This window comes from Brassica napus, chromosome C8, assembly GCF_020379485.1.
Source record: "Brassica napus cultivar Da-Ae chromosome C8, Da-Ae, whole genome shotgun sequence".
Taxonomy (NCBI): Eukaryota; Viridiplantae; Streptophyta; class Magnoliopsida; order Brassicales; family Brassicaceae; genus Brassica; species Brassica napus.
In genome coordinates this window covers 48,443,668-48,459,932 of record NC_063451.1, presented here as the reverse complement: position 1 = coordinate 48,459,932, position 16,265 = coordinate 48,443,668, and the positions used below count along the sequence as shown (strand labels likewise).

At 39.0% G+C, this 16,265-nt stretch overlaps 4 protein-coding genes across 4 annotated transcripts; 1 reads left to right on the top strand and 3 right to left on the bottom strand.

Annotated features, from left to right (window-relative positions):
- Nucleotides 1-804: 804 nt before the first annotated feature.
- Nucleotides 805-2,842, bottom strand: LOC106419943. Its single transcript, XM_013860782.1, has 3 exons — nucleotides 2,210-2,842; nucleotides 1,793-2,086; nucleotides 805-1,686 (listed from the first exon to the last, which is right to left on the bottom strand). The coding sequence occupies exons 1-3, from the start codon at nucleotides 2,840-2,842 to the stop codon at nucleotides 805-807; spliced, it is 1,809 nt and encodes a 602-aa protein (XP_013716236.1).
- Nucleotides 2,843-4,993: 2,151 nt separating this feature from the next.
- LOC111213945 (ATP-dependent zinc metalloprotease FTSH 10, mitochondrial) lies at nucleotides 4,994-9,129 on the top strand. The gene is made up of 8 exons (XM_048765440.1): nucleotides 4,994-5,235; nucleotides 5,314-5,542; nucleotides 5,617-5,685; nucleotides 5,986-6,119; nucleotides 6,197-6,664; nucleotides 7,120-7,887; nucleotides 7,973-8,200; nucleotides 8,479-9,129. The coding sequence occupies exons 1-8, from the start codon at nucleotides 5,197-5,199 to the stop codon at nucleotides 8,944-8,946; spliced, it is 2,403 nt and encodes an 800-aa protein (XP_048621397.1). The 5' UTR covers nucleotides 4,994-5,196; the 3' UTR covers nucleotides 8,947-9,129.
- A 191-nt stretch (nucleotides 9,130-9,320) lies between these two features.
- LOC125591347 (scarecrow-like protein 31) lies at nucleotides 9,321-12,625 on the bottom strand. Its single transcript, XM_048765442.1, has one exon. The coding sequence runs from the start codon at nucleotides 11,578-11,580 to the stop codon at nucleotides 9,508-9,510; it is 2,073 nt and encodes a 690-aa protein (XP_048621399.1). The 5' UTR covers nucleotides 11,581-12,625; the 3' UTR covers nucleotides 9,321-9,507.
- A 341-nt stretch (nucleotides 12,626-12,966) lies between these two features.
- LOC125591346 (scarecrow-like protein 31) lies at nucleotides 12,967-16,167 on the bottom strand. Its single transcript, XM_048765441.1, has one exon. It carries the CDS (start codon nucleotides 15,425-15,427, stop codon nucleotides 13,238-13,240), a length of 2,190 nt encoding a protein of 729 aa, XP_048621398.1. The 5' UTR covers nucleotides 15,428-16,167; the 3' UTR covers nucleotides 12,967-13,237.
- Between the last annotated feature and the right edge of the window lie 98 nt (nucleotides 16,168-16,265).

Here is a 16,265-nt window from a genome sequence, read left to right as displayed (position 1 = left end):
ACAGGTATGGAAAACTAGATTTACAAGTGTTACTATGTCCAAAAACGAGTAAGATAGATAACTAGAATTACTGGGTTTCTTACGCCTCAAAAGCACAAAAAAAGGAAAAAAGATATACCAAAAACTAGTAAACACATGTAAAACACTAAAAATGAAAAAATATTATTTAAAAAAAAATTAAAAAATGCATTTCACATGTAAAACGTGCAGCCGTCATAAATATCAAAATATTATTTTTAACACTTAGTAATACCTATGGTAATCCTCAAGGTGGTAGTAATACTACCATACACATAGTAAGACTTTTTCAATTTTTAAGTTTTTCTAGTAAAACCATCTCCGAGATAAATGTTTGGTAGTAGAACCAAAGACATTTCCGTATTATTATCGTCATAGAAGATATTTACATAAACAATATACCAGAAATATGTATTTTGTTAAATTCTCCTTACTATATTCTCTACCATTCACATACTAACATTGAAAGTTAAGGAAGTTTTTGGGGAAACCGTTAAGATTTTCTTAAAATATTGAAAATAATTAACAAAAATAGTCTAATCTATATATTTATCATATACGTAGCCTACGAATTTAAAATAATCATATAAAGATATTCTAAATTACACATAACCTAGTGATATATATTGGTTTCGAATTGCACATAATAATACCAGTAAAACTTAGTAATCCAAATTGCGCATAATAATATCAGTCAAACTCAGTAATCCAAATTTCACATAATAATACCAGAAATCTCTAGTAGTACAAATTGCACATAATAAACCTAGTAATCTTCCGTAAACCCTAGGTAGTACCTGAACCACTCCCACATTCAAAATACGATGCCATACCTTCTCCTCTGGCTCTGCCTCTGCCTCTGGCTCCTCTAGCTCCCCCTCTGCCTCTTTTGCCTCTTCCACGGGATTCTCCTACTGATGGAAATCTTGTTTGTTGTGGTTTTCCTTTCTTCTTGTCATAATCTGGAGGAAGTATTTTCTTTGCTTTAACATCTTCTGGTATAACCCAATCAGACATATGAGGAACATGATATATGGTCCTGTGATAAGCCAAAGCCCATTGCTCCACCAAATAGTATTTTGAACAATACTCAGATAGATGAAGTTCCCTTCCCGCTGCCTTAGACATGAATGTGGCAGCAGCCACTCCATGCACACAAGGGTATTTGTCTTTATCAAATTGCTCACAACTGCAAGTATTCCTAGCCATGTCAACAGTATAAACCTTGCCGTCAGTACCATGCACACTGTACTCAAGATGGAAGCTGTTTAGTTCGTCAATTGTAAGAAATCCCGCATCAACACATCTTTTAGACATTTCGGTTTCCAAAATAGGCACAAGCTTCAGTGTGTATGGTATTTCAGCTGCCTCCTTCCTATGGTTGTTAAACCATTCAGACATTTTCGCAATGATAACATCAAACATTGGTAGTAAGGTATACTTTCTCGCTTCCTTGATAACACCATTAAAAGATTCTACTGAATTGGTGGTGTCAACATTGTACCTATCTCCTCTGAAGTAACATCTAGCCCACTTCTTCTCTTCAACACTTTTGTCAAGATACGCTGCTGCACTAGGATACCTCCGGCGAAAAGCATGATATTGGTACTTGAACTCAGCCTCCGTATAAGTTGCTTGCACAAGTATATTTGTTGTTATGGACGTGGGCTTTAACATTCTGAGACAAATGCCATATACAATACCCATTTTCGGCCTCAGGGAACACTAGACGTACTGACTTGATCAAGCTTTTGTTTCTATCTGAAAGAAATACCAATCCCGGGACATCAGATATCACTGATTTCAACTGTTCCATAAACCATATCCAGCTTTCATCATTCTCACCATCTGCTACACCAAACGCAATTGGGTAGTGGTGATGATCAGGATCCTGAGCAGTCGCAACAAGGAGAACTCCACCATAAACATTCTTCAGGTGTGTTCCATCCACAATGAGGACTTTTCTCATCGCACTGAACCCTTCTATGCTAGCTCCCAGGGCAAAAAACAGATACTTAAATTTGTTGGCCTCATCCACTACCACACGAGTTCTTGTGCCAATATTTGTCTGCTCCAGCATGTGCATATAACAGTATAATAAAGTAAAACTCTCTTCTGGACTTCCTCGCACTTCATTAGCAGCTTCTCTTTTTCATCTCCATGCTGAGGTGTATGAAACATGCACACCAACCTTTCGATGAACCAAATCGATCAGAACTTTGGGAACTGGTGTGTCAAATGTACCAGGATAATCTTGAGCCAAAACAGATGCAACGATTTGTGATGTGCCTTTCCTTCTATTAGGCAGTGTTCTTGTAGTAACAACAGAACATGTATGATGCTTGATGTTACTTCTAACCGTCCAAAGATCTGTATTCTTTAACTTTGCAACTCGCACAAACCACTTGCAACCGTCTTTGGCTCCTCGGCATTTAACGACAAATCTCTGAGTATCCGACTTAGTTATATCAAACTCAAAACATTTCTTATGTGAAGCCGTCTGAATATGGACTTTTGCTTCCTCCTTGGTTCTAAATTCTTGACCTAAAACCAAACCTGTACCATCATCCCGTGGCTGATAGACAACTGCTGGTCTTACTTCTGTATCTTCAAACACTTGCTCATCTCTTTCCGTGACATTCTCACCCATCTCAATCTCTCCGTGAAAAGTGAGCACACCACCAGTACCTTCATTACCAGTTGCATCATTCTCAGTACCATCTTCATCACCAACCTCTATATCAGGCAGTGTTCTTGTAACGACAGAACATGTATGCTGCTTGATGAAACTTCTAACCGTCCAAATATTTGACGTCTTTAACATTGCAACTCGCACAAACTAATTGCACCCATCTTTGGCTCCTCGACATTTAACCACAAATCTCTTAGTATCTGACTTAATTATATCAAATTCAAAAGATTTCTGATACGACGCTGCTTGAATAAGAACTTTTGCTGCCTCCTTGGTTATAAATTCTTGACCTATAACCAAATCCATACCATCATCCCGTCTCTGATTGACACCATCATGCATCTCAATGTCTTCGTGAAAAGTGAGCACACCACCATTACCATCTTCATCACCAGCCTCTATAGCCTCTCTATCAGATAGACCGACATAGACATCAGTTTCATCATTCTCAGTACCATCCTCATCACCAGCCTCTGTAGCCTCTCTATCAGATAGACCGACATAGCTATCAGTTTCATCATCCTCTTCTGAAAGTTGCACTTCTTCATTGATGAACTCCACATGTAGAACACTTCTACACTTCTCATGATTTACTTGCAGTAGATAACCAAAAACGTCTTCATCATTCCAGATGTATGATGGCTTGTACGAATACAATACCATTGGAAAGTAACTAATCTTCACTTGCACCTTAGATTCATCTACCCTTATCTTTTTGCAAATACGCTCAACCAAAGCATAGTAAGTGATATCCTCCATTGATTTCCTCAACACAATCGTGTGGATTTCATCTTCTCCTTCACCACCTCCCGAGATCCATTTTATTTCAGCCCCATCTTTCATATAATATCTCCCATAATCAAAACAAATGATTGTGCAATTCGGATTTTGCATTTTCCTGAAATAAAATAGAATATCATTAGAATTCTCATTATTAAGATGTTTAGAATTAATTATCACACCGTACAATCTTCTCTTACTAATACTAATTTAATTCAGTACTATACATAGTAATACTAGAAATCACAGTAAGAAATATCAATATAGTAATCCTAGTATTTCCAGTAAACCTTTTTTCTTTAGTAAAACTAGTTATACCAGTAATACCCAGAACTTATCCTTGTACTAACTAATTCGCTTTTAGGACCCTATTGTTAGTATTTTACATCAACCATGATGTATAATTCATCTTAAATGAAATTACACACAGAAAATCATCGAAACACACATAAAAATACCCAAAATCTATAAACACAGTTTTCAAAATCTTTTTAAATCTCTCATAATTTTCATTGGATCTTCTTTTTTTTTACACTAGCCGAGATATACACTTGTTTTAATAACATTTCAGCAAAAAAATTCATCCAAAACGGACGTTAAAAATACCCAATAGCCCTAAACACAGTTTTTGAAATCGTTTTTAATCTCTCAAATTTTCATCAAATCTTACTTTTTTAACGTTACCCATCATATACACGATTTTTAAATGTAATATCACAAAAAAAATCATCGAAAACGAACCTGAATTGCCTATTTTTTGAGCTTCAAAAAACGCTAATGGAGGATGAGAGGAAGAAGCTTGTACGATGAAGAAGGAGACATGTGGGTCAGGAGAAATCTGATTGGTTAAGGTTGTTTTGTGGGCCATGTAGGTTGTTGAATTATGGTTGGTTTATTTAATTGGAGAATAAATGAAAGGCTAGTTTGGGGAGTGCAAGGATAAAAGGATAGGAAGAATAGAGAGGGGGCACTAAGAATTCATTTAAGGGGGTATGGGGTATATGGAGTTAATCTCCCTTCTTAATTCAACACAGCCCCTTTTATACTACATTGAGCTCAACAGTCAACATGGTCCCTAAATAACCGAGAGATCTGAGATTCGGAAAAAAACAATAACCGGGTGGTTTATGACCGAAAACATATACCCTTTTATAACATTTTATACAATTTTATTTTATAATGATTTCTAATGAAAAACAATTAGTAACTAAACTTAATTTTATGTTTATAAAATTTACTGTTTAGATTAGTTCTGTTTTTCTTATATGATTAAACTCAATTAAATTTGATTAAATCCGATCGAACCAATGACTTAAAAAAAATTATGTTCGGTAACCGGTTCGGTTTTAAAGATATGGTCCCTGAATAACCGAGTGGACTTGAGATTCGGAAGAAATCAAGAACCGGTTGATTTACTATTAGTGTATTATCCCAAACCGGTAGAAACCATCATCAACGCAAACAAATATATGTCGGAGTCTGGAACGCGTTGGTGTCTTGTCTCCCAAGCAGAGTAGCTCTCTCTCTCTCTCATTGTCACATAAGCGATTCGCTCCTCTCAACAAACAACACACATAATAAAGATCCCAACTTTTCGTTCTGGGCTCATTGGTTCTCTGATCATCCACATCGCCACTCTCCCCACAAAGCTCTCGTCTTTCCTCCAAATCCAAAACCAAAGTTTCAATCTTTCTCGTCCTGAGACAATGATGTTCTCCAAGCTCGCTCGATCCGCTCGCTCCAAGGTTCGTTTCGTTTTTTCCCCTTTGTTAGTCAGCTCTGTTTCCTGATTGAAAAAGATTGAAACTTTGTGTTGAAATTAGGGATTGGTGTTGTACGGGAGATCGGGGATTTTAAGCGAGGGGAGGAAGGTTGGAGCGCCGTCGGGTGGGGCTAATCAGGTGGATGGTGGATTAGGGTTTCTGAGGCGGCGGTTTGCTTCTTTAGCTGCTCGGAAAGGAGGAGTTGATGCGAATGATTTGAGCCGTGTTTTCGCTAACCCTGGATTGCGTCGGTTCTTCTCTAGCCAAGCCCCTAAGAAGAAGAAGAAGAGTATGGTTATCTAATTTAGTTTCCTGTTTGATTTGTTTTGTGGAGGACTCTTATTGAATGGTGCTTTTGTGCAGATTACGAGAATTATTATCCGAAAGACGCTAAGAAAGGGCCCAAGAATGAGCACAAATCTGAATCCAGAGGTAACATTCCCTTTGCCAAATCCATGTAGAGAAGAAAAGGCATTCAATAGAAATGGCATGTGACTTGCCCTGTTGTTAATTATCATCATATGCTAATGTTTTTGATATACTTGTATAGTATGGATGCAATATATGTCTTAACTTAAGCACTTATTTTTAGCTTCTATAGATTCAGTAGCAATCAGTAATTTAGTATCAATGTTTATTTGATTCTTTGGGGAACTTTTCCTTCTGGAAGGATTGTGAAATTTTTGTTTGAAGGGTTGTAGTGATTTGATATTTTATTTGTTGCAAATGCAGAAGGTTCAAAGAAGAGTGAGAATGAGAACGCTGGGGACTTTAACACGAAGGAGTTTCAGAACTTGTTAGTTCCTCTGATGGCAATTGCTTTGATCCTTTCCTCTTTCTCCCTTGGTTCCCGAGAACAGCAACAGGTAAGCATTCTTTAACCAAACTTTGTTAATTGTTGACATGAGATAAGTAATCTAACTTTCAGTTTTATCCTCTTCAGATTAGTTTCCAGGAGTTCAAAAACAAGCTTCTTGAGGCTGGCCTAGTAGATCACATAGACGTTTCTAACAAATCAGTCGCCAAAGTCTATGTGAGGAGTTCACCAAAAACCCAAACCGAAGAAGTTATTCAAGGAGTCCCTACCAAAGGACGTGGTGGTCAGTATAAGTACTACTTCAACATTGGTAGTGTTGAATCGTTTGAGGAGAAACTCGAAGAGGCTCAAGAAGCATTAGGCATTGACTCTCACGACTTTGTGCCCGTCACCTACGTCTCTGAAATGATCTGGTACCAGGAGCTACTGAGGTTTGCACCGACTTTGCTTCTATTGGGTACGCTGGTTTACGGGGCGAGACGCATGCAAGGTGGGTTGGGAAGCGTAGGAGGACCTGGTGGGAAAGGTGGCCGTGGGATTTTCAATATAGGGAAGGCTCAGATAACGAGAGCTGATAAAAACTCCAAGAATAAGGTTAGCGTTACCATCTTTTTGTGATGCTTAGCCTAGGCACATTTATCCGAAACCTAAATAACCAAAACCGAAACCAAACTGAATTTCATAAATAACCGCATGGATCCTATATCCTTAGAATTGAAAAATCGAAACCGAACCAAACTGAGAATTTGATAGATACTTGAATTTAAAAATATAGTTTCTAAATAACCAAATATCCTAAAAATACTATTTATAAACCAGAACACCCGAACTACCTGAATAGTTTTATACATAAAATATTTGAAATTATCCTAATTACATGACATTTTTATTTGAACAATCCGAGTTACCAAACATGTAACCTGTGCTACCCAAACTGAACCGAAACGATCGAACCGAAACCAAACGGCTCCGAAACCGAATGGAAAGCAGAACACCAAGATGCTATTAGGATGTAAAACTGATATTTTTATCTTTTTACTTTCTGCTAGATATATTTTAAAGATGTTGCGGGATGCGAGGAGGCTAAGCAAGAGATCATGGAGTTTGTGCATTTCCTTCAGAACCCAAAGAAGTACGAAGATTTGGGAGCTAAGATCCCAAAAGGTGCACTACTAGTCGGCCCACCAGGGACAGGGAAGACCCTTCTAGCAAAAGCAACAGCCGGAGAATCAGCTGTACCGTTCCTCTCCATATCCGGTTCAGACTTCATGGAGATGTTTGTTGGCGTTGGACCTTCCAGAGTGAGAAACCTCTTCCAAGAAGCTAGACAATGCGCGCCCAGCATCATCTTCATCGACGAGATCGACGCCATTGGCCGTGCAAGAGGACGTGGAGGCTTCTCCGGTGGCAACGACGAGCGTGAAAGCACTCTGAATCAGCTTCTTGTTGAGATGGATGGGTTTGGTACTACTGCTGGTGTTGTCGTCCTCGCTGGAACCAACAGGCCTGATATTCTAGATAAAGCCCTGTTAAGGCCCGGTCGGTTTGATCGTCAGATAACCATAGACAAGCCTGATATCAAAGGGCGTGATCAGATCTTCCAGATTTACTTGAAGAAGATTAAGCTTGATCATGAGCCTTCGTATTTCTCGCAGAGGCTTGCGGCCCTCACTCCTGGATTCGCTGGAGCTGATATTGCGAATGTGTGTAACGAGGCGGCTCTTATTGCTGCCAGGCATGAAAAAGGAACAGTGACAATGGCGCACTTTGACTCTGCTATTGATCGTGTCATTGGTGGTCTGGAGAAGAAAAATAGAGTAATGTGCCTTACTCATCTTACCAACATAGCTCAACTTTTATAAGCTTATAGCCAAATTTCATTTATTATAATTTGGTCTTCAGGTAATAAGCAAGTTGGAGCGCCGTACAGTTGCATATCATGAATCTGGCCATGCGGTTGCTGGGTGGTTTCTAGAACATGCAGAGCCATTGCTTAAGGTGACTATAGTGCCTCGTGGCACAGCAGCGCTTGGGTTTGCTCAGTATGTTCCAAATGAGAACTTGCTCATGACCAAAGAACAACTCTTCGACATGACTTGCATGACTCTCGGCGGCCGTGCAGCTGAACAGGTAAAATTAACTCTCTCAACTTCAAGAGATCAAGAATCCTCTTTCATTTTGTCTTAGGGAGATCAAGAATTTTATTTTTTCTTTGGATAAAATTTTAATTTTATACTAAAAATAAACATGAGTTGTGATTACAAGCGGTAAGAAGCTATTAGTTACACTCGGCTTTAAAAAATAAAAATAAAAATAAAATCCTCACTACGGATTCAGATCATATATTTTTCTATCTTTTATGCATTTGAAACTGTGAATCCTTATTGTTTGGTCTGTGTAAAATGCAGGTATTGATAGGAAGAATCTCGACCGGTGCTCAGAACGATCTGGAGAAGGTGACCAAGATGACGTACGCACAGGTGGCAGTGTACGGTTTCAGCGACAAGATAGGACTACTTTCGTTCCCGCAACGAGAAGAGGAGTTCTCAAAGCCATACAGCAACAGAACCGGCGCGTTGATAGACGAAGAGGTTCGAGAGTGGGTGGCCAAAGCTTACAAGAGAACGGTCGAGCTCATAGAGGAACACAAAGAGCAAGTTGCTCAGATCGCTGAGCTGTTGCTAGAGAAGGAGGTTCTGCATCAGGATGATCTTGCTAAAGTTTTGGGTGAGCGTCCGTTTAAGTCTGGTGAGACTACGAATTACGACAGGTTTAAATCTGGATTTGAGGAGACTGATAAGGAGAATGTAACGGTGAAGCCTGTGGAGGATGATGGAGCTTCTCCACCGCTTGAGCCACAGGTGGTTCCGACATAGACACCCAAATGGTTACTCTCATTGTAAATTTGATCTAAGGTAATAAAAGAACACGGCAATGTATCTTCATGTTTTTTGAACTAAACATTAGGAAGGAGGCATTGTTTTGATTTGGTTAAAAGGCTCCAATGTTATAAAAATCTTTTATGAAACATTTTCTTAAAATTTGATTTATTCACTTTATATTAAATCAAGTAATAATGTTAGTGTAAATCTAGAAATTTGTTTAATTTCTTATACTTTTATGTTTAACATTTTATAATTTATCAAAATAATTTTATAATTAAACTTAAAAATTAAAATATCTAATATAAATAAATCAGTAATCTTAAGCTTGGTTATATTCCAAATAATATGCTTAATCGCTAGGCATATACGAACAAAACCCATGGTTAATTTCTTGAACACTGAGGTTCCATCTCTCTACTAAAGGGTTAGTCAACCTCTTTTAGCTTTCAAGATAAATACATAGAATGTCACATAGAAAATTAAGCAAAAGAAAACGAAGTAAGAGAAACAAAATGTTTATACATGAAAAATAAATTTGAAATGTGACACAAGCTAAGAAGGGACCCAACAAGAAGAAGAGAATAAGATGCGACCTTTCCAACCTTGCAAGAACCAGTTACTATCTTCATCAAGCACAAAGTCTTTATGGTAACCCCACCTCTTCATCTTCTCCCTAAACGACTCCACAAGCTCTGTCTCCACAGGCTTCTGCTTAAACCCAGCCCTCATCATCCTCACTTGCCACTGCTTGTAAGTCTCAGGCCTCTCCACCCTATCAACTCCTTCACAAGCAATCACATTCATCACTTCCCTCCCGAAAAACTCCCCTTCGAAATGCATCCTCTCCGGGTTCTCCTTGGACAGTGTCGAACCGAACATGTCAAAGAGCGACGAGTAATGAAACAAAGCTTCTTTAAACCGCGTGGCAAAGAAAGGAGCGTTGAAAGATCCATTGATCGTCGAGCTGAGGAAAACGTCAGGTTTCATGTCTCTGATCAGTTTCAAGAACCCGTCTCTCGGACAATCCTCTTCCCCTGGAGTCACGTCTCTTAGGTTCTTGAGCCGGAGCACCGAGTTGACCGCAAGAACTTCGTTTGGTCGGATCTTGAACTCCTCCAAGCGGATTGTCTCCCAGTTCTTAGACGCTATCGCATTGTATTCAAAAGGAACACCAAACCGTTTGCAATACTCTCTCAATCTCCTACCGGTATCCTCTATCTTCTCCGTGGGACGAAACCCGTTTTGAGGAAGCTCCACACCGGTTATCCTCAGCTTCCTCGGACCGATCTTGCTTTTCGATATGTACTGTATAAACATAGGCCACTGGAAACCGTAGAGTATCCCAAAGTCTATTATATGAAGCACAGAAGCATCTTTGGAAGCGTCAAGAATCATCTTATTTGAAAAAAAATAGATCAAAGTCATGAAGGGAGAAGCAGACAAAAAGGCTTTATAAGTCTTAAGAATCTGCGCAGCTGTTCGTTTCTTTGACGTTATGGAATCGTAGTAGCTCTGTATCATTACTCCGCTGCTTCCTTGAAGACGCGCCTCGAGTGCCTTGGTGAAGAAGTAAGCTAGTCTTTGCGATGCATCGCCGAGAGGTGAGCATTGTTTCTTTATCTGGTTTAGCAAATCATCGGCTGCGAGCTTGTCTCCTGATGAGATGGATTGTGCGCATAGAGTGAGAAGCGTGCGGAAATCAACAGCTTTGCTCTTCTTCTTACCGCGTCCTCCTTCTTTCTTGCTTGACACGTTATTGGTTTCTTCTTTGATCTGTGGATCCAATTGGTTATCAAGAAGCAAAACTTTATCAAACAGCTCTGATATGTTACCGTCGTCTACGTTAACTGCAGATTGTTTACTCCTCCTAGCTTCTTCCTCTTCAGGCTCCTGATGATGATGTTTTCTGACTCTCGAGAAACCCTTTTCGTCTTTCACGGAGATGACTTCATGTTGTGGGTTGAAGATCCATTGATCGGTGTTGGGAAGAAACTTGCTAGCTTCCTCGAGGCCTCTCTTGAACTGGTTAACTGAATCTGCATCACTAAACATACTCCTGACGAGTATCTCATTCGCCGGCTGTCCGTATCCACTCAACATGTTTGATCCAAGAATATGATGAGGATGATCATCAGACAACGCCTCGCTCTCAGTAGAGTTAGCTTCTGTCTCGATCCGGACACAAGAGTTGCTGTTGCTGTTCAAATACTCACCACCACTACTACTACCACTACTAGTACTACTAGTAATCGAATTAGAAGATTGAGCTAGTGAGTCGTTGATGACTTGCTGTAACATCTCTTCGGTTTGGCGTAGAGCCAAAGCATCATCATAGGACATAGACTGGTTCTCAGAAAGAGTCTCTTCCATAAGGAGCTGGTTTACATATTTTAAAAGAGTGTTTTCTGAATCGATCTCATCAGCACCTGGAGGAGAGTCTTGATCTTGTTGTGTTGATGGAATCCAATATGAAGGTTGTTGATGATGATGATGATGATCTAAGCGGAGATCGAAGTCGCTGGATGAAGGAACACCGAATCCCAGATCAGGAATCTGGTTTGGTAAGAAACTTACATCGTAATACTCGTGACCGTTGACTATTCTATAGAAGTTCGATTCCATCATCAATAAGTCTCCTCGATTGGAAAAAAAAAACACACTCCAAAGAATATAAAGAGAAGAAGTACAAATAGATTCAGCAACGGAATCTGAAGAAGGTGAGAACTTGGAACAATAATATTTGCTTACATCTGAAAAAGAAGAAAAAGAAGAAGTGGGAAAAGTAAAATGGACTTTTTAGATCAAATATGGAAACGTGAAGGTGTGATTGGATATTGATATGCGTGAGAGCAACAGCAAGAAAGTAAGAGAACCGAGATGATATAGAGAGAGAGAGGAGGAAGCTTCCCGGGAAACGCGAGGGGGACAAGACCAGTTTGCGATTGGTCCGATGATGAGTCAGAAGTCAAAACTCTATTTGTCGGCTCCTTTTTGACCTGTCTTTTAATTTGCGTGGGCCTGGTTTAATACAAAAAGTTTATCATCTTTTATGACAAGTGGTGTTGAAAATTTTATTCTGTATCCTCTTAATTTCGTTCATCGCATTAACTTTTGTGATCATGCATATGTTAAATAATTTTTACATAGTATGTACTATGTAGATGTACTTGATCAATTCCGTTTTGATTTCATTTTGATGAAAGTCAAATCAATAATTAATATGATATTAATTTAGTAATTGTTTCGAAAAGTATCATATGTAGTTGACAAAAACAAGTTTGAACTGCAAAACTTGGCGAGCAAGATTTATGAAGATTCCTGATAGGTGGTGTTGATTATTTGACCAATACGAATTATTTAAAATATTACTGATAAGTACTGTATATTTATAAAGTACAAGCTAATGAAGTTTGAAAACATTAAGTGATAACGTGACAAGAAAACTATTATATAGACCCACGACAATTAATAAAGGCACATAAACTCCGGATCTGATGTCACAATGTCATTCTCACATAATATTATTGTGATTTGTGAGATTCTCACTATCTAATATATTTGACTAGTACTTCAAGAAAATACTCTATCAAAATTGAGTGGGTGTCATGTTTGAGTTGTATAATGTGAGTTAGTACTTCAAGACTAACTTTTTTTTTTATGAGAGAGCTAACTTGATCTCCAAATGATCTTTTCATTGTTAATAATAGTTTGTGGATAATGATCTCCCTTCACATTCAACATGCTCACTGATGATTGTTTGTACCAATTTCATCTCTACCACCTTTTTGTTTATTTGTTTTCTTGTGGGTTAAAACATACTCTGTACGAGTGTAGCATCACTATAATACTATTACCAGGTTTGAACTTACATGTCCATGTCTTGGTCCACATGTCTATATCAAATAATCAAATTCAAATGTAACAACAATTGTTTTATAATGTATGACCTGATCAATTTATTTTACTTGATCCACATGCAAAAAGTATCTCTTTCAACCAATAAGTTTCAACTTCAAACAAGTTTTGATGATATAAAATTGAATACTAGCTTGTAAGGAAACTCTTTGTGCGAATTATTCAGATAAACACATCAATGATCTAAAATTTGCAACACAAGAAAAGGAATTAACCTAGAGTTCACATTTCTTCATGATCTATATCCTCTTCTTTCACCATATACCATTTTTTTCTTCTAACACAATGAATATTTTCAAATACATGTAAGCAGTTAATTTCAAGATATTGCAAAATCTAGTTGAAATATATTTGATTGTAACACAAGTTAAGAAAGGACCCAACAAGAAGAAGAATAAAGGATGCGACCTTTCCAACCTTGCAAGAACCAGTTGCTATCTTCATCAAGCACAAAGTCTTTATGGTAACCCCACCTCTTCATCTTCTCCCTAAACGACTCCACAAGCTCTGTCTCCACAGGCTTCTGCTTAAACCCTGCCCTCATCATCCTCACTTGCCACTGCTTGTAAGTCTCCGGTCTCTCCACTCTATCCACCCCTTCACACGCAATCACATTCATCACTTCCCTCCCGTAAAACACCTCTTCGAAATGCATCCTCTCCGGGTTCTCCCTGGACAGTGTCGAACCAAACATGTCGAAAACCGCTGTGTAATGAAACAAGGCTTCTTTGAACCGCGTGGTGAAGAAGGAAGCGTTGAAAGATCCGTTAACCGTGGAGTTGAGGACAACGTCGGGTTTCATGTCTCTGATCAGTTTCAAGAACCCCTCTCTAGGACAATCCTCTTCCCCTGGAGTCACATCTCTCAGGTTCTTGAACCGTAGCACCGCGTTAACCGCTAGAACCTCGTTAGGTCGGATCTTGAACTCCTCCAACCGGATTGTCTCCCAGTTCTTAGACGCTATCGCATTGTATTCAAACGGAACACCAAACCTTTTACAATACTCTCTCAGTCTCCGACCAGTATCCTCTAGTTTCTCCGTCGGTCGAAACCCGTTTTGAGGAAGCTCAACACCAGTTATCCTCAGCTTCCTCGGCCCGTTCTTGCTCTCAGATATCCTCTGTATAAACATAGGCCACTGGAAACCGTAGAGGATCCCAAAGTCTATTACATGAAGCACCGAAGCGTCTTTCGCAACGTCAAGAATCATCTTGTTGGAGTAGAGATACATCAAAGTCATGAAGGGAGAAGCGGACAAGAAGGTTTTGTAAGACTTGAGAATCTGCGCAGCTGTTCGTTTCTTGGAGGTCACGGCATCGTAGTAACTTTGTATCACACCCCCGCTGCTTCCTTGGAGACGCGCCTCGAGGGCATTGGCGAAGAAATGAGCTAGTCTCTGAGAGGCATCGCCGAGAGGCGAAGACTGGTTCCTTATCTGCCTCAGCAAATCAACAGACGTGATCATATCTCCTGATGAAATGGATTGTGCGCATAGAATAAGAAGTGTGCGGAAATCAACTGCTTGGACTCTTTCTTTCTTACTAGCTGGTGCCTTGCTTGATACGTTATCATTAATCTGTGGATCCAATTGGTTATCAAGAAGCAAAACCTTATCAAACATCTCTGTTAGTTTACCATCATCTACATTCGATGCAGATTGCTTACTCATCCTAGCTTCCTCATGTTCTTCTTCTTCGCCGCGCTGGTGATGATGCTTCCTAACTCTCGAGGTATAAACTTTTTCATCTTGGTTGAAGATCCATTGATCGGTGTTAGGAAGAAACTTGCTAGCTTCCTCAACACCTCTCTTGAACTGGTTAACTGAATCTGCATCACTAAACATAATCTTATTCGCTGGTTGTCGCAACATGTATGATCCTTGAAACGACACAACCTCAGTAGAGTTAGTTCTTGTCTTGAACCGGGCACAAGAATCGCTATAACTGTTCAAATACTCACCACCACTACCACTGCTATTACTACTACTAGTGCTAATATAAGGAGATTGAGTTTGTGAGTCGGTGATGACTTGCTGCAACATCTCTTCGGTTTGGCGTAGAGCCAAAGAGTCGTAAGACAAAGTCTGGTTCTCGGCAAGAGTTTCTTCTTCCATGAGGAGCTGGTTTACGTATTTCAAAAGAGTGTTTTCTGAATCGATCTCATCAGCACCTGGAGGAGAGTCTTGATCTTGATGTTGTTGTGTTGATGGAACCCAAATAGAAGGTTGAATTTGAATACGATCCAAGCGGAGATCGAAGTCGCTGGAGGAAGGAACGCCGAATCCCAGATTAGGAGTTTGGTTTGGTAAGTAACTCACGTCATAGTACTCGTAACCGTTGACCATCCCATATAAGTTCGATTCCATCATCAATAACTCTCCAAGAAAGAACACAAAGCAACAGAGAAAATTTAGAGAGAGAGAGAGAGGAAGTTTACAGGGAAACGCGAGGGGGGGGACAACAAGTCTTGTGATTGGTCCGAGGACGAGGCCAAACTTATATTTGTCGGCTACTTTTTTGACGTGTCCTTTTTTTAAGCATGTATCATTCGTAGGCATGGGCCCATCTCTTTTTTTTTTAAGTAGTAGTGACTGTCATGTTAATTTAATATACTACTACAAAAGTTATGGCAAGTGGTAGATAATGTAGTTTTAAATCATCTTTAGCTCTCCCATTAACTTCTGTAATCCATATGTTAGTATTATATTTGTAGAATTGTAGTAGATGCAAGTCGCTCAATAATAGTATCTAAAAAGTTATGTAAGATGTATGGTTCCGAATGACAACATACGAGATAAGTGTATAACAATTGCGGTGCGGTATTAATAATAACAAAAACATATAATGTAGAAAAAAACATTCGGAGTCTATATATCAATATGTGTACTTGATCAATTCCGTTTATTCTCAATTCAATGTAGACGTCAAAATAAAAATATATACTTGAATAGTTATGTCCAAAAGTCTCATATGTAGTTGACAATATACCAATGATATGCAAAACTTGTCCAGCTAGATAATAAAGATCCCTGATAGTTGGAGTTGATTAGTTGACCACTACGAACTATTTAACATGTTGCTTATAAGTACTAAAGAAGCATAATGTGACAAAGCGACTAGAAGAGTTATTATATAGACCCACGACAATTAAAGAAGCATAGAAAAAAGTGTCAGGAACCGTTCTCGATCTGATCTCACAATATATTGTGGTTTTGTGAGATTCACACTATATAATATTGAACTAGTACGTGAAGAAAAATACTCGAAATTGAGAGGGTCACGTTTGAGATTTTGAGTTCTATAATGTGCGATATGACTTGATCATACCTCTTAACATTCATTGTTCTCAATGATGCTTGTTTGTACCCATTACATCTCTACCACCTTTTCGATTTG